An 18,987-nucleotide genomic window follows, 5' to 3' on the forward strand; every position below is an offset into this window, starting at 1 on the left:
CAATAGTCCCATTCCTATGCTAAAACAGAAAAAAAGGGTTAAAAGTCTTTTGGTTGTAAAGCTTATAGATAAAAACATCAGAAAAGACCAAATTAAGATAAACTTGATTTAATGAAAGACTGCTTCAGACATGGAAAAATGTGGATTCTATTAGAGTCCACTTTGGCTCCAAGGAGAATAAATTAAATATAGCTGAAGGACTCTGAAAATTCAACTACTGGTAATTGTTGCAAGTTTTTTTTTTTTTTTTTTGGTTGCAGCAAATTCCACTTTAATTGAATTTTGCTCCATCTGATTACTCCTACAGAGATGGCAACGAGCGATTGGACCGCTCCCTGGCATGCAAACACAATCACTCGCAAACAGTCATTGGGTTTAGGAACAGATCAGAGCATTTCTCACTGTCATTTCATTGTAGGTGTTGTAAGGATCCTGCTATAACATCTAAGACCAGTTTTTCCTCTTCTTTCCAACGCAAAATGTGCTAGGAGTAAGTTATATGAAGCATACAATTCATGTTTAAAGATTTTAACATAAAAAAGCCTGACAAGGTCCCCCCCCCTCCCCAATGTTTGTGTCTAAAGCCCACATATATATCAGATAGGATGTAATTCAGTCTAAAATAGGACACATAGTTGCACAGCCAGCTTTAAAATTATTGATTCATTGGGGGCAACAAGCATGCCACTCATGAGGTCACGGAAATGTCTATCGCCTCCAATCCATTCAGCCCAAGAGTCACGTCAAGCACAAGACCACGTGTAATGCTTAGCGTGGTTTTTATTTATTTATTTGAACACAAAACAATAAATGAAATTGTCCGTTGGTTAAATCACAGCCCTGTGTGCAATGCAGTTGTTTTTTTTAAACTGACAAGTTTTTACACAGATGTTGAAGCTTGGCTGTCATTATCTATTCCCATTACTGGCAATGACAAGCCTGCCTCAAGGCAGTGCTGGATTATATATGCGGCGAACAACACGGACGACACACAGAAGTCAGTAAATATGATCTACAACCAACGCTGACTCCTCACTTCTCGTCTCTTGGCCTTAAGTCCTTCATGAAACTAATTTCCTTTTCTGCATGCAGGACTCAAGGGACAGCCAGCGCTCTTCAGGGCTAGTAAGCACTGTACTGTGTACTAAATATGTTGTAGGGCATTTCATTATGTAACCATTAAAGCGAACGCCGCCTTTTTATCCTACACAAGCTGATGCGATCGCTGAATGAACACAACGGGAGCTATCGAGCAGTTGGCTGCATTGATTGCCTCGCATGGATCCAGCCCAGAACCAAACCTCTGTAGAATCGACGGGGGCCAACAGTCCAGCCAACCATGCATCTCTGTCAATAGTTCCACATAATTAGCAACAATCCTGTTACACACACATCCAAGCAACAATGACAGTTTGTTCAATGTGGTTTCACTTATTTCGGAGAGCTGGACGGGAAGTCAAGCCGATGTGCCGCAGCCAAACAGCAGCCTGTTCCCCAGCATTCTCAGCATTTTTGCACCAATCAATCCTTCCATCTTGTACTTAAAAAGAATCACTTAAAAAAAAAAAAAGAGGAAGTCCACACACTGCAAAAACTTCTTCTGTAAATTCCCCCTTTGTGGAATGCATTCTGAAATCATAAATGCCAAGTGAGCATTAACAGCTGCATCCTCTTTTTTTACGTTGCTCTTTCTTAAAGACATGTTGCACCACTAAGTAAGTAGGAGCGGCCTGGGAGTGTGAACTTAATCTCCTTAGCCCTGCATCTCAGTGCTGCTTACTGTTCAATTCAACAGACTTTTCAAGACAGACAAAATAACGTAATCACCTTCTTCAAATCCCCTTCTGTGCATTCACCATTGCAACATGATGTCTGCTCCACAGAGTTTGCTTTCAGCGGCAGCGGCCCACCCTAACTGCTCCTGATTGAGTCACACCTGACTTGCAAGACTATTGGAAAACATGAGCTGCCTTCCACCTGAACATCCGAGAATACTCCACCTACTGTCTTTGTGGTCCATTGTGAGATGCAGTTTTGGGCACAATAAATCACAAAATTATCGCTAGCGCGATATCAAGCTGTGCAAAAGACGGCAAAAATGGCAATAAATGATTACCTTAAATGTGCTAAAACAATCTTATGGCAGCTTGAAGTATTTAATCAAATAAATCCATTTCTGCATTTTGGAGCTGTAGGGTCATTTAGAGTGTAATTTCAGGTATGTTGACTCTTATTTAAATTAAACTGTTGCAGTGAAAAGGAAATGATGTTTTTGGTTCCAAGTTATATCATCATTGAAATATTGATCACTAATTTCGCATATTGCCAATTTTCCTCGTAACGCACAGCCCTACTGTACAGCATCGTTCTGATATAAGTGTCAGTTACACAAAATAAAAGCTAAAAGTGTTTATGCAAAAGCATATTATCTGAACAGATTGTCTAAATGTATTAGTATATAATAAAGTCCTAATAGAGAATTAGCCTTCAATCATTTGCTGGATTGATCAATAACGAGTAACATGTAATCTAGATTACATACTCAACATTTAAGAATATCAATACAATCAAATAAGAAAGACTTTGAAATGTGTGTGCTTTATTGTTCTAATATTTTAGCACTTATTTTTGAAATGGTTTTGACAAAAATCTAGTTCCCTACAAAAATGACATTTTCTTTAGTTACTGTGAGGAAGTATAGTGGTTTTATAGTGAATGTACAAGATTAAAGCTTTTATTTTGGTTCTGACAGTCCAATTATGAAATGATTTATGCTACCATTGATTGTGTGTAGTGTCTAAGTCTAATAACGTAAAATGATCACACTGTGTGACATGCGATACACACCCAAATGTCAATGGAAACACACACAAGAATTACCAACATTTCTAATCAAAATATAAAAACTCAAGCGACGACATTCATTGTCATTTTTCACGGAGATGTACGAGTCCTAAGTGTGAGGAATCAAGTCCCATTTAAAGAATTCCCTTCCACCATTTCGCCAGCTCCAGCATAAACAGGCTTCAGAAGCGAGGAAGCTTAGCCACAAACCCACACGCGCCAGCTAACGCACGCTCACACACTTTTCCTAATTCCCACCACCCTTTCCTTCCCGGTGCACTTCAGTTACTGTAGAAACGTACGACAGGAGCTAGCAAACCGCGCCAAAGCCGTATCTTACCGAAAAGACGTCTACGTCCGTGGCAGCCATGGTGCGGAATGTGTGTGAGGTGTGTTTAGGCAGCAGACTGGGCAGGGGCGTTAGGGAGCAGCCCTCGTCTCTCCGTACTAGCCTGCTAAACTAACTGAGGCGCGCTGCTGCTGACAGAGATGGAAGAGAGGGACAAGCGACGGAGCAGGGAGCGCGCAGCCTTTAACGGCAAGATGATTCCCTTACTGCCCTCATAGTCCTCGCCCGAATCCATTATATCCAACGTTTATTAGGTTTAACTCCACATGTAGTTCATCGAAAGCACAAAATATTAGTCAATTTTTATTTTTCAATTAAAATATAATGTATTCTCAAGCAGAATAATGTATCTTTTCGCCTGTTTGTATCGACTGGTAACAACCGGTGGGAAACGTAAGTGTGCGCATGCGTACCAATTGCGGCCGTTCGCTCATTTCACAACGGGTTTTCTTCGTTTAATTATGATTATAATAATCACCCTTAGTAATTAACTGACCAAAATAATTTATTTTAAAGTTTCAAACAGCCCCTAAGCTTCTCATACAAGATTACAAAGAAAATTACATGTTTGAGAGTAACGCTCGAACTATCTTGAGCTCATTTTTACTCTTTGCTACCTGCGGATTCGTTCCAATATGGCCACTGTTTTTTTTCCCAATCAGGTGGACAAAAAAAAAAAAAAAAAAGGTGGACAATCTGTCACGTGACATTTTCCCCTTTGTGAAAGTAAAACTACTCGTTATTTTGTTTTAATTTGTATATTTAGTTGGTTTCGATTTAGATAATTTCGCATTTTTATTGAGTAAAATAATTTTATTGGGAGTTCTTTTCAAAGGTGGTCATTTTAGGGGCCAAACAATCAGTTTTTAATCAGTGCAAGCAGCAGTTTTGTATTATAAAAGTGAACAAAATAAGTATAAACTCGAATTTTTAGTAATAAATAACATAATACATATTATTTTGCTGATTTGATGTAAATTAATTTAAAAACATTTTTTCTCCAGAGAGACATAATGTTTTTTAATGGGAGCATGTAAATAACATAAATAAATTCTTTCTTTTAATTATTTTTAGACAAATGTGTTAATGATTTTCAACCTGTCCACGTCTGCGCATTCCCCGGAAAGATACTCCCTCAGGTAATGAAGGAGTGTGTCGAGGTGAAGGCGTCTTCTATCACCTGAACAAAGGTAACTGCGCGTCAGAGGGCTGTTCAGCGGATTTATCATGGAACTGACGCAGAAAGCAGTCCTCTCTTTTCTCTTAGAGGAAGGGGGTAAAGTGATCAAATCCAGCCTGGTGGCCAAGTTCAAGGATTCTCTGACCTGCGTGGATCCCGCGGGGACAGAGCGGAACAGACAGCTTTTCAGGACTTTTGTGAACAACGTTGCCTTCGTCAAAGAAATCGACGGTGCCCGGTTTGTTGTCTTGAAGGAAACGTACCAACATTTGCTCAGGGGGGTTAAAAATGAGGAAAGCCTTGAGGAGAACGCAGAGACCAAAGGAATTCCCCAGACAGGAGAGCAGGAGTGCACGGTTGCGCACGACGAGAAGCGTGAGGAAGACTCCGTGGGTGCTGGGGAGACGCGTCAGGCAGAGCCACCCGCTTCCAAGGCCGATGAAGGAGGAGAAGAGAGTGAAAGACATGAAAACCCCTCACCGTTACGCTCTCCAATAGAGCTGGCACTGCAGAGAAGCAAGTCTAAAGATATTAAAATGATCAAGAGGATGCTGAATTTTGACGCACCCAAGGACACGGAGAGGAAGATCAGGGCAGAACCGGGCCCAAATGAGCTGGCCACCATGAAGGGCAAACGTTACGGCTTACCTCTGAGAACACCACCCACCAGGGTGGAGGTCCATCAATTGAAGGTGGAACCAAATGAAGAAGATGTCGGGACAAAGAGGATGCTGTCTTCGGATGGGACCGGCTCCCCACAGCTGAGGAAGGCATCGAGGAGCACCAAGGCATCCGAGGAGCACAGAGACACAAAGATTTCCATGGTTCCTCTGGAGAACACGGAGCACAAATGGATGGTGAAGTGCGCTGCCGGGCACTGGAGCCAGGCCTATGGCCTGCTGCTCAATGACTGCCAGCTGGCTGAGAAGAGGGACTTCATGTCGGGGTTCACTGCTCTGCACTGGGCTGCCAAGTTTGGGAACACAGAGATGCTTGTAAAAATCATTGATGTGTCCAAGAAAGGAGGCGTTGACATCGATGTCAACGCAAAAACCCACGGGGGCTACACTCCTTTGCACATAGCTGCTCTGCATGATCAGGAGCACATCATGGTCATGCTGGTTGGGGAGCTTGGGGCCGATGTGAACATAAGGGACAACAGCGGGAGGAAGGCCCTCCACTATCTGCACAAAGGCATCTGTAGAAGTGTGAGGGAGATGCTGGGAGAGCCCAGATTTAAGCCACCTCAGGGTCGAGTCTGTCCAGAGAAAGAGGATCCAGACCTGTTTCCGGATCTCTCCAAGAGTCTGCACTCAATAGGTCGCCTCTTCCAACCCACTGCAGTGGCTCAGAAGAGGAAGCACAAGCAGAGGTCTGGATTCTACTCCCTGAGTGACAACACTATCGAGGAGAAAGATGAAAACAGCTTCAGACAAAGATCTGACACTTTTGTGTGATCTCATAATTCCTTATCCTGTTTGCAAAAGCAGAATCAAATGATGATCAAGCAGCACAACTCTTCTTTGGTAGCCACATCTCATTGGCATAAAAGAAATATTTATTCTTGAAGTGACTTGGTTGATGATTTCTGTCTGTTTATAGGTTGTTTTAGGGGAATGTTTGAAATGAAGATGGAGAGTTATGGGGCAACAACAGTAGAATGCAGGAGAACATTTCTGATGAATATCTCTGAAGATCAAGATTCAACTTGTTTCTTTCACAGGTAGCAGACGAGCAAAGACACAAACCTGCACAGAATGACGTCATTTGTGGATCCAGCTGTTCCCAAAAGAAATCGTTTTGAAAATTAAAAGATTTGCTAAACGTCTGTGCTTTGAAGAAAAATCTTTCCTTGTTAACATTATAATTATTACATGCAGTTAATGAGTTAGCAATGAATAATGAACAGCTGAACTAACAGGACACAATATCCGGATTTAAGTTAAATAAATCAAAGACGCCAATGAAATTTGTGTTTTGTTTTGTTTTTTAGCATGTTTTTGTGACATTTCTCACATGATGGAGGACATACATACAGAAAGTTAAACTTAAAATTACAAGTATTCCTTTATTCAGATCGTTGTAAATCAGGAGCAGATGAAAAAATGCAGTAGGAAAAGCCTGTCGCAGTGACATGGGTGCCACAGCCGGTGGGCCCCACCTCCCTGCTCCACCTTATTCTGATGCCTCCACTTGCAGATCCATTAATGGCTTTGTTTTCCTCGTCTGAGCTGGCATCTGGCTCAAAAGAGTGCGGCTGGATTGCTCCAATTTTGCTCACCGCTGTTTTTGCACCGCTAATGTTGAGGTCGGAGTTGTGAGGGGCTGTAAGCTAGCAGGGGGGCATGTAAACTGAAGGATGATGGGAAGTCAGGGCTGGCATGCTCCTTGCCAAAAGTCCCACCCACAACTCAGTTGGAATTTCTACAGAACTGCTTCTCGGTAGAAACTATGACCTAAAAACAACAACGGTTTTTGGATTTTGTCTAAAAATGGCATATTCATAGTTAAAAGACCTCTGGGATTGCTTTGACAAAAGTTTGAAAGATGATTGTAGTGGGGCTTTAAACATTTCCCCCAAAAAGCTATATGTTTTATGTTACCTGAGGTGCATTCAGGTGATTCATTTCTGAAATATCTCCTGGATCCATGCTCCAGCTTGTTGAGACAGCTGCAGTTCAGCCTGATAAGCAGCTGATGGGATTGAGTGTGTGTGGTTAATGGCATCACACACTCCTTTTGGCTAGGGCGCGACAGAGGAGAGGAGCATTTCAGGAAAAAAGACATGGAGGCATTTAGAGACGGTTTGTCTGGTCCCTTTTGTTTCGTTGTTGACTTCTGATATTTCCCAAAGCAACCTCTGCTGCCAGGATGTCACTTCATAAACAATGTTCAGTTCTGTGGCTGCAGAGGGGAGAAAGGTCAGCGTAGAACCAGGAACAAGAGAGGCCATTAAAACTCCTCTTGTCAGGAGTAAAACAAATAACTCAGTGAACAGATGTCAGCTACATACACATATTTACAGACATCACAGGTGTAACTCTATCAATAGCAGAAACTACCAAAAAGATAACAGGAAAACAAAGAAAGCTGGGAATTCTGGGTAATATTCACACAGAAGAACGACCAACAGGGTCTAGAGGGGAACTGAAGGTGTGTTGACACTCCTGTAGGTGGAGAGTTCAGAGTTCAGAGTTCAGCCAGGAAACCCAGCTTAGTCCACTGATCTACACGGCTGGCAGGGAGCACTGCTGACCCACAGCAACCACTTCCACAGTAGAACCGCTGCAGTTTTTAAAGCCAGCTTATCAGATTTGATTAAGTGACTGAAAACAATTTGGTTTTCAATGCCTGAAAACTTGAAGTTAAAATAAATCCAAGGATCTTTTTTTATAAGGTTGTCATTTTCACTCCTAATGTACTAATTTCTCATTTTGTCCATATTTTACAAGTTTCCTTTATTTATATATATATGGGGTTGAATAACTCCATCTTTCTTTAAACAGCTCAAAAACAATCTGTTGAACTGAGGTAAAAGCTACATTTTATGGAAGTTTTAGAATCGGGAATATGAAGCAAGGTCATAGTCAATAGTTGGTCAGACTTCAAAAAGTCAGATATTATGTTTGTTTCTACCTATATCTGTGTTTCTTTCTATATATGGTTGGACGTATCAACTGAAAATAAACAGCAATAGTCAATAAGTCCTCTGTTATCAACATTAGTTAATAATTAACATTTTATTTATTCAACAAATGACCCCAAAAATACCTGATTACACTCTCACTGGAAGAGTAAGTTGACCCCAAGTATTCAATTATTGATTATGAGCAAGTTGAGCCGCAGGTGCAAAGTAAATGTTCCCGCATCCTTTAGGTTTGTTTCAGAGCGATCCAGAGAGGAGAATATATCAGTAATATGGTTTATGTTGATAGTAACTGAGCTGACAAGTCTTTTCAGGTTATTCTTGACAACCTGAGTCGTTTTTCCTGCTCTGAGGGAAAATGATGCTCAAAGAAAAGGGGCTTGAAGAACTTTCTGGAGCCGATGTTCTTACTGTCATCATTCCAGGTTCAGACTTAGATCTGAGAAATAAAATAAAATCCAGAGAGCAGGGATGGCAAATCTAGTCTAAATTTATACCAATGAATCTTAAAAATGTAGCCTGGTAAGAATTTTCTTCAGTTCTTTAAAATTATGTGCCTTTGAAAAACTTCAACTCTATTCACAATAAAGATGCTTTTTATTTTACATTCACAAACGTTTGGATAAATGTGTTATTCATTTTTAATTATTCAGATCTTTAAAAATGTTTTGACATTTTTTTGCTGACAGTGACCGGCACGTGTGTCGACTTGCCTATAGAGGGCAGGAGTGAGCTCCTACTCAAATATCAGGTCTGGAAAGTCTACATATCAGCAGAAATATCTGGTATAACAAAGAAACAATGAGATAAAAATCCAAACCAACCAGCTTTTGCAGACTGATTACCTCAGCAGCAGCTATTTTTACACTGTTCAATGCGTGTCACACCTCCTGGTGCTCTTTCACTCTTTAAGAGCACATATCTTATGGATTGAAAAAAAACAACAACAGTCAGACAGTAAAAGCTTAATTTATTCACAACATTCCAAACACAAAATTTAAAACCCCAAATGGGCACAAACAGAAACCCTTGAGAAAGTGGGTGTTAAATATAGTGGAGAAGGTGGATTTTGAAATGAGTCCATCATCATTTCTGCCATCTGAAATGTCTTTTCTGTTCTCATCAGTGTCTATTACGCTTAAATTAAATCCTCCTTTGATTGTAGCTGAAATATTTCTTCCTCTGAAAGGGAAGTTTAGCAAATCCAGAAGGAAGATGAGGGTTAACCCCTGTGCTGGTCTTTGTGAGAGCTTGTCTTCACTTTCTCCTTCAGCCTCCATAAAGTTAGGTTTTTCACATATTTTAGGACTTCCAGCAGAAAACAAAGAGTCTTTCCAGTGCTGCAGCCCTGCGTTAGCACAAACGTTTGCTTAGCAGACAGGGGGGAAAGTCAGAACCTCTTTAAGGTTTCACCTTGTTTTTTTCAAATGTCTTTGCCTTTCTGAGTGACTAAATGCGTTTCGTTATGACCAAAACAATCAACCTGTTTAATTTCCTGAGGAACAAGATTGTATTTCCTGACTACACAAGATGTTTTGTTGAATGTTAACACAAACGTGAAGACAATTAGAGGCATGTGCAGAAGGCACATGAAAGAGGCCCAGATACCGTTCAGGTCCAAACAAAGATGCTCCTGGTGGTATTTGGGAGTCACTTTATTCAAAGGGGTTTAAAAAACAGCATTTCATACACAACAAGGCTGTGTAAAGTGAAGATTAAGGTGTCTAAAAAGGTCTACCCTGTGGAGGTAAAGCAGATCTGGGACGCTTATTTGACCATTTTCAAGTACTGAAAGTTGTTTTTGCAACAAAAAGACAAAATATGGAAATCTTCTGATGGAAAATCTGCACCTTAAAATTAAAGAGTTTTGGCTAAGAATTAAGAATCCATGGCAGGTCCACGTAGATCAGGATCTGACGATGACGTCACTACACCCCACTTCCTATTAAGAATGAAATGATCTTAACAACAGTTGTGTTAATTGTTCTCATGGACCTTTTAAAAAGACACTTTCACTGAAAAGATCCAAACTGAAGAAATGTGCATTTATGTAAATCTACAAAGTGCGTTTTTTTTTCATTCACCTTTTTTGGTTTGTAGTGCCTTCTTAATCTGAATACATTATAAAATATAAGAGCATTCAAAAAGATGAAATCTGCCCGGCTACAGTAGATTTTTACTGGCATGATACAGTACTTGTGAGGCTCCTAAAGCCGTTCCTTCTGCCGCGTTACAATCTTAAAGCTTGTAGGTTTTCTGCAGACTGAGGAGCCATCATGAAGAAAAGCACGACCATTTATGAAGTTCTAACGTGTTCTGCACAGCAGCTCTCAAACAAAAATAATTATCAGCTACAAAAACATTAAGGCAACGGCTTGATAGTGACGGACAGGACGTGATGCACTGGCTCTGTGTGATGAACGGGGTTGGAGCTTCAGTTTCAACAGTCTTTCTGCTGAGTCAGCATAGTGTTTAGAAAGTGGGTCCGGCTGAAGTTCTGTCAAGCATTTTGTAGCAAAGGGTTGCATCTCCTTGGACAAACAGAACCAGGAAAGTAGAGCTGAACACGTTTTCAGTTCAAGTACGACCAAAGCTTGTGTCCACGCCACTCTCACGGCTTCAGGCGGCTAGAAAGGGCCTCCAGCTGCTCCTCGCCCAGCCTCTGCTTCTCCTCCAAGTCCTTCAGGCGGATCAGAAGCGAAGCCTTGGTCTGCACAAAGCGTCTGTAGTCCTGCACCTGCTCCTCCGACAGCTGCCGGGACAGGAAGGTGGAGACCAGGTTCTCTCTGCGGTCCAAGTTATCCTTCAGGTCTTTGGCGTCATCCCTCTGTTTGCACAGCAGACGGTGGCGACTGTCCAGACATTCCTGCATACAAAAAAATCATTTCATTGGATATATTTGAACATTTATATTTCTTCTAGTCTTAAATAAAACTGCTATGAGAGTAAAAATCATTTCAGGAGATGCTTTTGCTTGAATTGAAAGTGACATTGTTTTTGATGAAGGAGAAAGTTTTACAGGACAGTCGGTGTAGTGTGGCCTTAAGTCAACAGAGGGCAGGGTAGAAACAAATGTCATCGAAACTGGGCAGGAGTTTCGGTGAGTCAGTGTAAATACCAGTGTTGCCGATAACAGCAGGAAAGCAAATGAGCCTCTAACAAGCCCTCAGTAAGCAGCACCCTCAGCCGTCACGTGTCTGCCCATGGACACACCAACAAAGAGCTCTTTCAGGAATAAATCTGCAGGTCTTATGGACATTAAATAAAAACCAACGAAACCCCACGTTTCAGCACATCATCCAGGGACACCCGTCACTTTTTGGCAAAGCTTGTTGTGGTTATTGAGACTGAATTCCAAAAACGCATGATCGTTCCAGTGAGCCAGCTCATTTAGGAACAGCAGTTTATCAAGCCTTATCTGCAAATGCCAGCTAAACTATTTGATCCAAACAGAGATAAGCTAAAAACAATTGGCAATTAAATTCCAATAAAGCCTGCAGCATGAAAACCACAGAGTGAGAAACCTTGACTCCAATTCAGCTGTCCTTTAACTTTCCCCAAGCGTTGTGTTTGAAGTATTAAATCGAACACTGACGCTGGGAAAGGGAGTCATCTGTTACCCAGTACCTCCAAATGAGCTGCTTGAAGTGATGAGTAAGGTTGCATGACAAAGCGTTACCCTACAGGCAGCAGCTGACAGTACGCTTTTTCCTTGCGTGTCTTTGTGTGTGTAAACAGCAGCTGTACACAGGAGGGAACAAAAGGCTGGCCTTCTAACCTGTCTAAGTTTGACTAGATTGAAGTGTTTACATAAACTGCATTGATAGAGAAAATAATTGTTGCATACCTGTGTATATAATGCAGATCTAGAAAACATGTAAAACGTTTTTTTTTTTTTAAAGGAAAATAAGTTTTTATAGGTCAAATAAGACGTTTCCTCACCTTTTCTTCTGCATCGGTGTTCTCATCCACGTTGCTCAGGGCGTTCTGCACTCGAGCCAGGCGGGCTGAGAGACACAGCAGCAGGTTCATCACCCTCTCCAGGTCTCCTATGAAGAGGTTATACCTCTCCTGCTCCACTGGCTGACAGCGCTCCTGCACCAGCACCTCCAGCACCTTCCCGCGCGCCGCGTTCTCCTGGACCTCCATCTGCAGGGCGCAGCGGCGCTCCTCCAGTGAGCGCAGGTGCGCCTCGATGTAGGAGACCAGCAGATGCTGCGAGCAGAGCCCAGACCAAAAAAAACAAGTCAAGAAGGCATTTCAAACTGGAGGGGAAACAGATACACTTCAAGGTGAGAGACTGCAGAGCAGCAAAGAGGAAGAAGCCCAAGCTCTACTAGCTTACCCAGACAGACAAGTGGGAGACACTGATAAGAAGCAGACAGTAAATCAGATGATGGGATGCAGAAAACAGCTAAAAATGGGTCAACTTAAGGCCAAACAGAATCCAGATGTCATTTATATACAGAAAAAGGAGCTCAAATAATCTAGATGTAGCTGTTTTTCCAAGTTTCTTTTTGGCATATTGACTAAGTAAAAGTATGAAGGGATCTCTATCCCTTTAATGAAGTTTTTACAGATAATTCATGACAAATAATCCCTATTAATTATGTGGAAATAACATTGTCTAATGGGTCATCAAACTAATACTTACCTTCATTTCAGAGATTTTATCTTTACATAGCACGTCTGCAGGCCGAGATTCCTGAATGTCAGACGCAGAATCGAAAGCAGACTTTTCAGGTCCTTCAACCATTACAGCGCTGCAAAAACAAACCCGCATGTGTCAATAAAGCCTTGATGATTCATGCAATCATTTCTGCCACCACAATACAGTTATGCTACGGAGACATTTACGCCAGCTCTTTTTAAATGTACTCAGATACAGGAGGAAAATAAAGAATCCATGAAAACAAAAAACTGTAATTTGGATTTCCAAATTTGCAAAGTGGTGTCGATTTACAAGACGCTAAGAAAATGAGGATTTTATTTTACTTGGCTCTGAAAATATTTAAACAGCATCTACATATTTATAAATTAAGCATATTGTCACCTATAGAAGTGACAAGTAAAGCACTGAGACAGTGGATCAACATGATTTGACGTGTTCTATTTTTAGACCACGTTTTATTATTTGACATTTCTTTTGTTTGTTCGCTCCACCACATTAGCATTCACCTTTCTGCAGTTCCCCTCTGCTCCTGCTTCCTCTTGTAGTGCTCCTCCATCAGCAGCGTGTCCTCTGACATCACCTGCTCCATAAGCATCAGGGCCGTCTTCCGATTGGCCAGAGGGAAGAGCACCCTGGCTAATGACTGGTCAGCTTTGACCACTGCCTCCACAAGCTCCTCCCACTGAGGTTTCTCATTGGGGTTTTCTACAGTCTCTCCCTCTGGTGTTCCCCTTTCCTCCGTCTTCTCTCCCACCGCCTTAGCTTCCATCCCCGGAAGCTTCTGCTCCTCCGCCTCCTGGTCGAGGTCGGCATCAGAGACAGGTGTGCAGACAGGCACAAAGGCTTCACTCGTCTGCTTCATGAGGTCTGAGCTGGGGAACTCGTCAAAAACGCTGTCCTCCAGCGGCGTCTGGGCTTCCTCTGAGGATTCTTCATTTGGAGGGAGATTCCACAGAAAAGGCTCTGTGGTGATGCCGCAGCTCAGAGGCACTTCATGGTTTGACTCAGGTGGTTGGAGGTTACTGCTGCTGTCATCGACATTCTGCTCCTTCTCTGCTCTACTCAAACCTGAAGAGGTCTTCTCTTTGCTGGAAATAAACACAGATGCTTCAATCAACCTTTGCTGATATCACTTTAAACATAATTGTGAGTCAGTTTGATTTAAAAAGTGGTGTGGGAAGGTCTACAAGCCAATCTGCTTCACAGCAGCAACGACTTTCTTCTGTTTATGCTTACCTGGAGCAAGATGGGGTTTCACAGGGAGGATTAGTCTGGGACACAATAGATTTGATCTTCATGTCACTGTCTAGGCCTCTGAAGTGAAGGATGGACTCTTTCCCTGACCCGAGTCCATCAGAAAGAGGTCCATGAGGCCCCAGACAAGCAGAGTGAGCTCTGAAATGGGAAGAGGAGGTGGAGGGTGGAGAGCAGGACCTGCTGGAGCTTTTCTCCTCAGCTATTGAATCCTCCACAGAGCTCTGCTGCGACAGTGGTTGCTTCTGGGTTTGGTTTTGGATCTGTTCCTGAGGGTTCTTCTGACAAATAAACTCTGGCTCCTTCACTGCTTGATTCTTCCTTCCTCTTTCATTCCACTGGGTTTCTTTTCCATGCCCACCTCGTGAAGCGCCGGCCTCGTCTCTTCCCGGTCCTCCGGGCCCGTTCGAAATCTTCTGTAGCTGATCAAGATGCTCAGAGCTTTTGCTCATGGCACACGGCTGAGTCATCTTTGACGTTCCGAGCTCTTCCATGGACTTTCCTCTCTGTGCCGCCACACGGACAGGAAGCGGGCCCCCAGAAAGTGGCTTTACCAGAGACTCTTCAACAGCATTCTTCTGGAAACTAAAATTAAAGATCAGATCTCAAATAGCAGGCAACACTGACGTAAATCTTGCAAACAGACAAAACATAATAACAGACAATGCACGCCTTGAATGCCACTTCAGTCGGCAGATATACAGCTCAATAAAAGCTGGATATTTGAATTTAAAACTGCACGTTTTTAAGGGTTTGTTTTTTTTCTTCTTCTGTGGTCGTCACATAAATCTACTGAAAGGAATGCTTGTTAGTTGGAGCATGTAGGTGTTGACTTTCAGATTTCACAAAGAATCAGACTGAGATTTATGATATATGATTACAGCACACACATCACTGACCTAATACTCTCCTGACCAAAAAAAAAAAAAAAAACCCAATAAAAATGTCCGAATTCATCTGGAGCACCAGTACATACCTCCTGGTTTCCATGGAGTCAACAGTTAGAAGATCTTCTGAATATTCATGTGCCTACAGACCCCGAAGAGACAAAATGAACCAGAGCTGTTTGAATTGGGTTTAAATTGGTTAAAACAGTTTACAGAAAGAGACTTGTCGGAAACGACAATGACCTGAAATGCATGTGGTGTGGATGTGGATCGGTTCCGGCACAAACCAGCAGATTCTTGCTGGTCCAACAGGCTCTCTGCTGAAGCAGATTTTGCCTGAGCTGAACCTCGACTCTGCCTCTGTCTGAATGGATTTTGCCGGCCAGCATATTGGCCTGAACAAGACTGTGCTGGTAAGAACTGGGCATATCTGGTTTGAGAGAAGTAGAGGATTATTCAATAATGAAATAATGCCTTAAGGAAAGACAGAAACTCTGTAAAAGTCAGCTTTTCATACCTCATGGAGCTTTGGGGGCAGTCCAGTATGCGGCCAGCAGAATGGGGTCTGTGCTTCTTTGCATTTCTTCCTTCGTGGTTCCCTGGTGTAGATCGAACACCCCAGTCAGACGGTTTCTCCCCCAGGGAGTGTCTTTGTCTTGGTTGGGAAGGTAACTGAGCCATAGGCTGCTGAGGCTCAGTTACTATGTGGCCCGTCTTACGTTCCATGTACTCCACCAGAGCCTTATGCCTGAAATGCTTGAGGTTAGTTTGTGAGGCCCCTGAGACTGACATGGCTCGACCTCTAGTCTCAAACATCTTTCTGCGTGATGCAACCAGTCCCTGGTCTCCTTGATGCACACGCTCCTCTTCCTCATATTCAGCTGTAAAAGGACTGTCGCTTTCATTGCCAAACGAACGGCAAACAGCGTGCTGGGGGCCCCCGTCAAGTTGGTTGAGTTTCTCTGGTTCAGAGTAGCATATCTTCTTTTGCTCTGGTGTAAGCCTCTTTCGACCCCCAATACGTGCCACCTGAGGCTGGGCCACATGTGCTGGCCTCCCATTCACTTTTTCAAAGTCTCTCTCCGTCATTTTTAGATTCTCACTTGCTTTTTCCTTGATGCTGCCCCTTTCGGTCTCCTCAGAAGTCACAGAAGGAGTGAGAGTGTCTGTGGAAGTCTCAGAGTCCTGTGATGAGGAGAAAGAGTGAATGCTTGTGGGTCTCTGTTCAGGTTTTAGCCTGGCCTGGTTTGGTAAAGACAGCTGCAAGTCCCTCCTTGTAAACGATGTCTCCCTCAGGACTTTCCGCTGAGCGTCCTTCAGCTTCTCTTTGTAATACTTTTTGAACGAATCGTCTAGAGTGTTGCAGGCAACAGAGGAAACTCCTCCTCTGTCGGTCATGACAGCATCATGTTGAGGAGGTCTCCCATCATTTACTCCAACATCTCCGTGGTCTTTCGTGCTAAAGCCAGATTCATTCTTAGGTTGTAGCACAGAAAGGTTTGCTCCAGTAAGATGGTACAGAAGAGGGGTTGTGTCTTTGTTGATCTTCTCACTGACAGCATCACAGAGTGTTTGTTCTTTCTCTTTCTTTGCAGGATCTTCTCTGTTGTTGTGGTTGGATTGGTCTTTGCTGAAAAGTGTGGAGAACTCTTTTTGTGGAGCTGCTGAAAGTGGTGGACCCTTCCTGTCAGGTCCACAATAGAAAATTGGACTGTCCAAAGTGTGGCGACCAATCTCTTGACTGTGCATGAAGTCCATATCCTCTAAACTGTCAAAAATTGGTGGGGACTGACTCAGGTGAGTTTGTCTGGGATTCTCCTGGTCCGAGATCTTGGACATCAGATCTTTTTTTCTAGACACAGGTGTAAATACCTCTCTTTTTTCTGGAATGGAAGAGCAGGAGCTTTCTTGGAAAGGTCTAAACATACTATCTAGTGTGCTGTGAGATCTCTCTTTATCTCTGTGCTGACGTCTCTCTAACAAAACAGAAATGTCCCTTCCATCCTCAGCCCCACTCGTTGAAGCAGAGTGCATCCTCAGACCAGATTCAGACATTTTGCACACTCCTGTAACAAAATAGAACTGTCCCTTATGTTGAATGCTGCCACTGATCAAATTCTGACCAGCATTCCAGGGGCTGGCACCTCGAGTTGGGTCCAACACTATCTGATCTTGAGCTGAATGTGCTCTTCTACGATAGGTTCCAGAATAGCTACTGTGTTTTTTGTGGTTCTCCCTGTCATATCCATCACTACTCAAAGATTCCCTGGGTGGTAAGTGGTTTGGCTGGCAATTTCTCCGGGGAGGTGATTTACTTAGAATGTTTGCTGGTCGCTGTTGCTCAGTGAGAGCCTTGTTATCAGTGATGAAAAGGTCCTCTGGAGTCATTCTGGTGTCTTTGTGATACTGTAGATGGCTCTGGTGGCTTGGTGGATTCTGGGCCTGTGGCTGTTCTTGTTTCACAGCTCTCCACACTGGATCACCGTTGAAGCTTGGGCTGTTATTGTCTTGGTTAGCAGTTTCAGATTTGGGAGGAAGGCCACAGGGAATGAGCTGAGAATGGGATCTGGAGTTCTGTTGAGGTTTTGGTTGCTGAGGTTGTAGCTCTGTACTGTGGTGTACCCTGCTGTTTTCCAGATTTTTTGTGGCTATGTAACTGTCAAGGCGTGCTGGGATTGGAGGGGGAGGAGAATGAGGTTGGCCACCTTGAGATGGATTTCTGGAATGTGCATGTTGTGTAGATAGTGTTTTGTTGTTGCCGTGAAGGTTGTTGTCGGTGTTTTCACTCTGATGGTTTATATTAGTGCTATTGTGATATTGCTGTGAGATAGCCTCAACGGAACGATAGAGCTGGTCCATGGTCTTTGATTCAGAGTGAAGAATCTGGGCTGGCCGGTACAAGGACTTCACACACCCAAGTTCAGCATAGTGGCTGAAAGAGTTGGGCTGCAGCTCATCCTGGAGGAATGGAGAGGGGTAGTCTGGGGCAGTAGATCCACCAGAGAAGGAGCTGTAAGCGGAGTCTCCTTTGCCGTGTTGGTGGTGGGCAAGTTGCTCGATGATGCTGCTGCTGGACTTGGCTGGGGAAAGCCGGCTGACAGGCAGGCTCAGAGGATGCAAGTCCACGTTGCTCATTCTGTCAAAGTGCAAGCTGTAGGAATCCATGAAGGAACGGGGCAAATGTCAGGAAGGGAAGGGTACGGTTTCTGGATGTGGTAGGTGAGTACGCAGGCCAACGCATGTGCGCTTTGTGAGCAAAACTGATGAAGATGCCACCAGCACATTTGCCTGTCCCACTTGCCACTGATTAGGTCATTTTCCTGGCTCTTCCAGAGCTTCTTGAACACGTTTATCCCTGGGGTAAAAAACACAAAACACACAGAAAACTGACTTTCATGTAAAAAGGTTTACTGAGAACTACTCTCAAGGGTAATCATTTGACAAAGCATGCATGTTTAAAATGAAAATGGAAGTGGAAAAATGTGTTCTGCCAAGCTGAGAATCTTACACAAACATTAATGTTTATCTAAGATTTTTCACCTGGTGAGCCTTCAGTTTAACAGAATTGACTTTCTCGTAAAAAAAAAAAAGCTAACTTCATGCTTCTTCTTCTTCGCTGCATGCATGGCAGAAATAGTTTACGAAGAAAGTTTACAGTGTTACCTGGCAAGACGTCCAAAACCCGAATCCAAGACAACCACCCTCCCCTAAGTTTCAAACATTTGTGTGGGTTGACACACGTTTTACAAAAATATTTGACAAAGACATCACCTAATAAAATATTTTGAATAATATAGTATTTATTATACTTTGTTGTGTCACTTCTACTTTGTTCACAGCAGTGTGCTTTTGTAGGCCAGCATCACTCTGTGCTGTTTCACATCAACAAAGCCTTTAATTAGAGGCCTTGAGATTGGTGTGCACTTTGCAGCAGGCACATGAAAAAATGAGAGGTATGCCTAATGAAATATCTGGGGTTTAGTCTTGTGACAGCTAGAACACATTGTAAGACAGCAATGTGGCAGGCTGACCTCCCTGAGCTTTTCTTTCTATTATTCATGAGAACCTCAGGTTTTTGCCAACTCACTTTTGTGCATTTATTCACTATTTAGATGTAATGACATAAGCACCGATGTCCACTTTATTAAGGCATAA

The 18,987-nt window shown here is 42.9% G+C and overlaps 3 protein-coding genes across 5 annotated transcripts in view; 1 reads left to right on the forward strand and 2 right to left on the reverse strand.

The window, feature by feature from the left end:
* Positions 1-3,372, reverse strand: part of LOC101166488 (septin-8-A) — a 32,440-nt gene extending 29,068 nt beyond the window's left edge. The window contains exon 1 of the mRNA XM_020708680.2: positions 3,185-3,372. Coding sequence (XP_020564339.1) covers positions 3,185-3,214 — 30 coding nt within the window. The 5' untranslated portion in view covers positions 3,215-3,372. The remainder of the gene's footprint in view (positions 1-3,184) is intronic.
* Positions 3,373-4,135: 763 nt separating this feature from the next.
* LOC111948620 (ankyrin repeat domain-containing protein SOWAHA-like) lies at positions 4,136-6,342 on the forward strand. Its single transcript, XM_023962189.1, has one exon. The coding sequence runs from the start codon at positions 4,421-4,423 to the stop codon at positions 5,828-5,830; it is 1,410 nt and encodes a 469-aa protein (XP_023817957.1). The 5' UTR covers positions 4,136-4,420; the 3' UTR covers positions 5,831-6,342.
* A 2,630-nt stretch (positions 6,343-8,972) lies between these two features.
* The window catches only part of LOC101169477 (protein Shroom1), a 36,010-nt gene continuing 25,995 nt past the window's right edge, over positions 8,973-18,987 (reverse strand). For all 3 annotated transcript variants that reach the window (XM_011483183.3, XM_011483184.3, XM_004076123.4), the window contains exons 2-9: positions 15,350-18,187; positions 15,076-15,262; positions 14,922-14,974; positions 13,928-14,530; positions 13,198-13,779; positions 12,674-12,782; positions 11,962-12,234; positions 8,973-10,885 (exon numbers count right to left, since the gene is read on the reverse strand). In XM_011483183.3, coding sequence (XP_011481485.1) covers positions 10,631-10,885; positions 11,962-12,234; positions 12,674-12,782; positions 13,198-13,779; positions 13,928-14,530; positions 14,922-14,974; positions 15,076-15,262; positions 15,350-17,997 — 4,710 coding nt within the window. In that variant the 5' untranslated portion in view covers positions 17,998-18,187 and the 3' untranslated portion in view covers positions 8,973-10,630. The remainder of the gene's footprint in view (positions 10,886-11,961; positions 12,235-12,673; positions 12,783-13,197; positions 13,780-13,927; positions 14,531-14,921; positions 14,975-15,075; positions 15,263-15,349; positions 18,188-18,987) is intronic.

Source organism: Oryzias latipes, chromosome 14, assembly GCF_002234675.1.
Source record: "Oryzias latipes chromosome 14, ASM223467v1".
In the NCBI taxonomy this organism is placed as follows: domain Eukaryota; kingdom Metazoa; phylum Chordata; class Actinopteri; order Beloniformes; family Adrianichthyidae; genus Oryzias; species Oryzias latipes.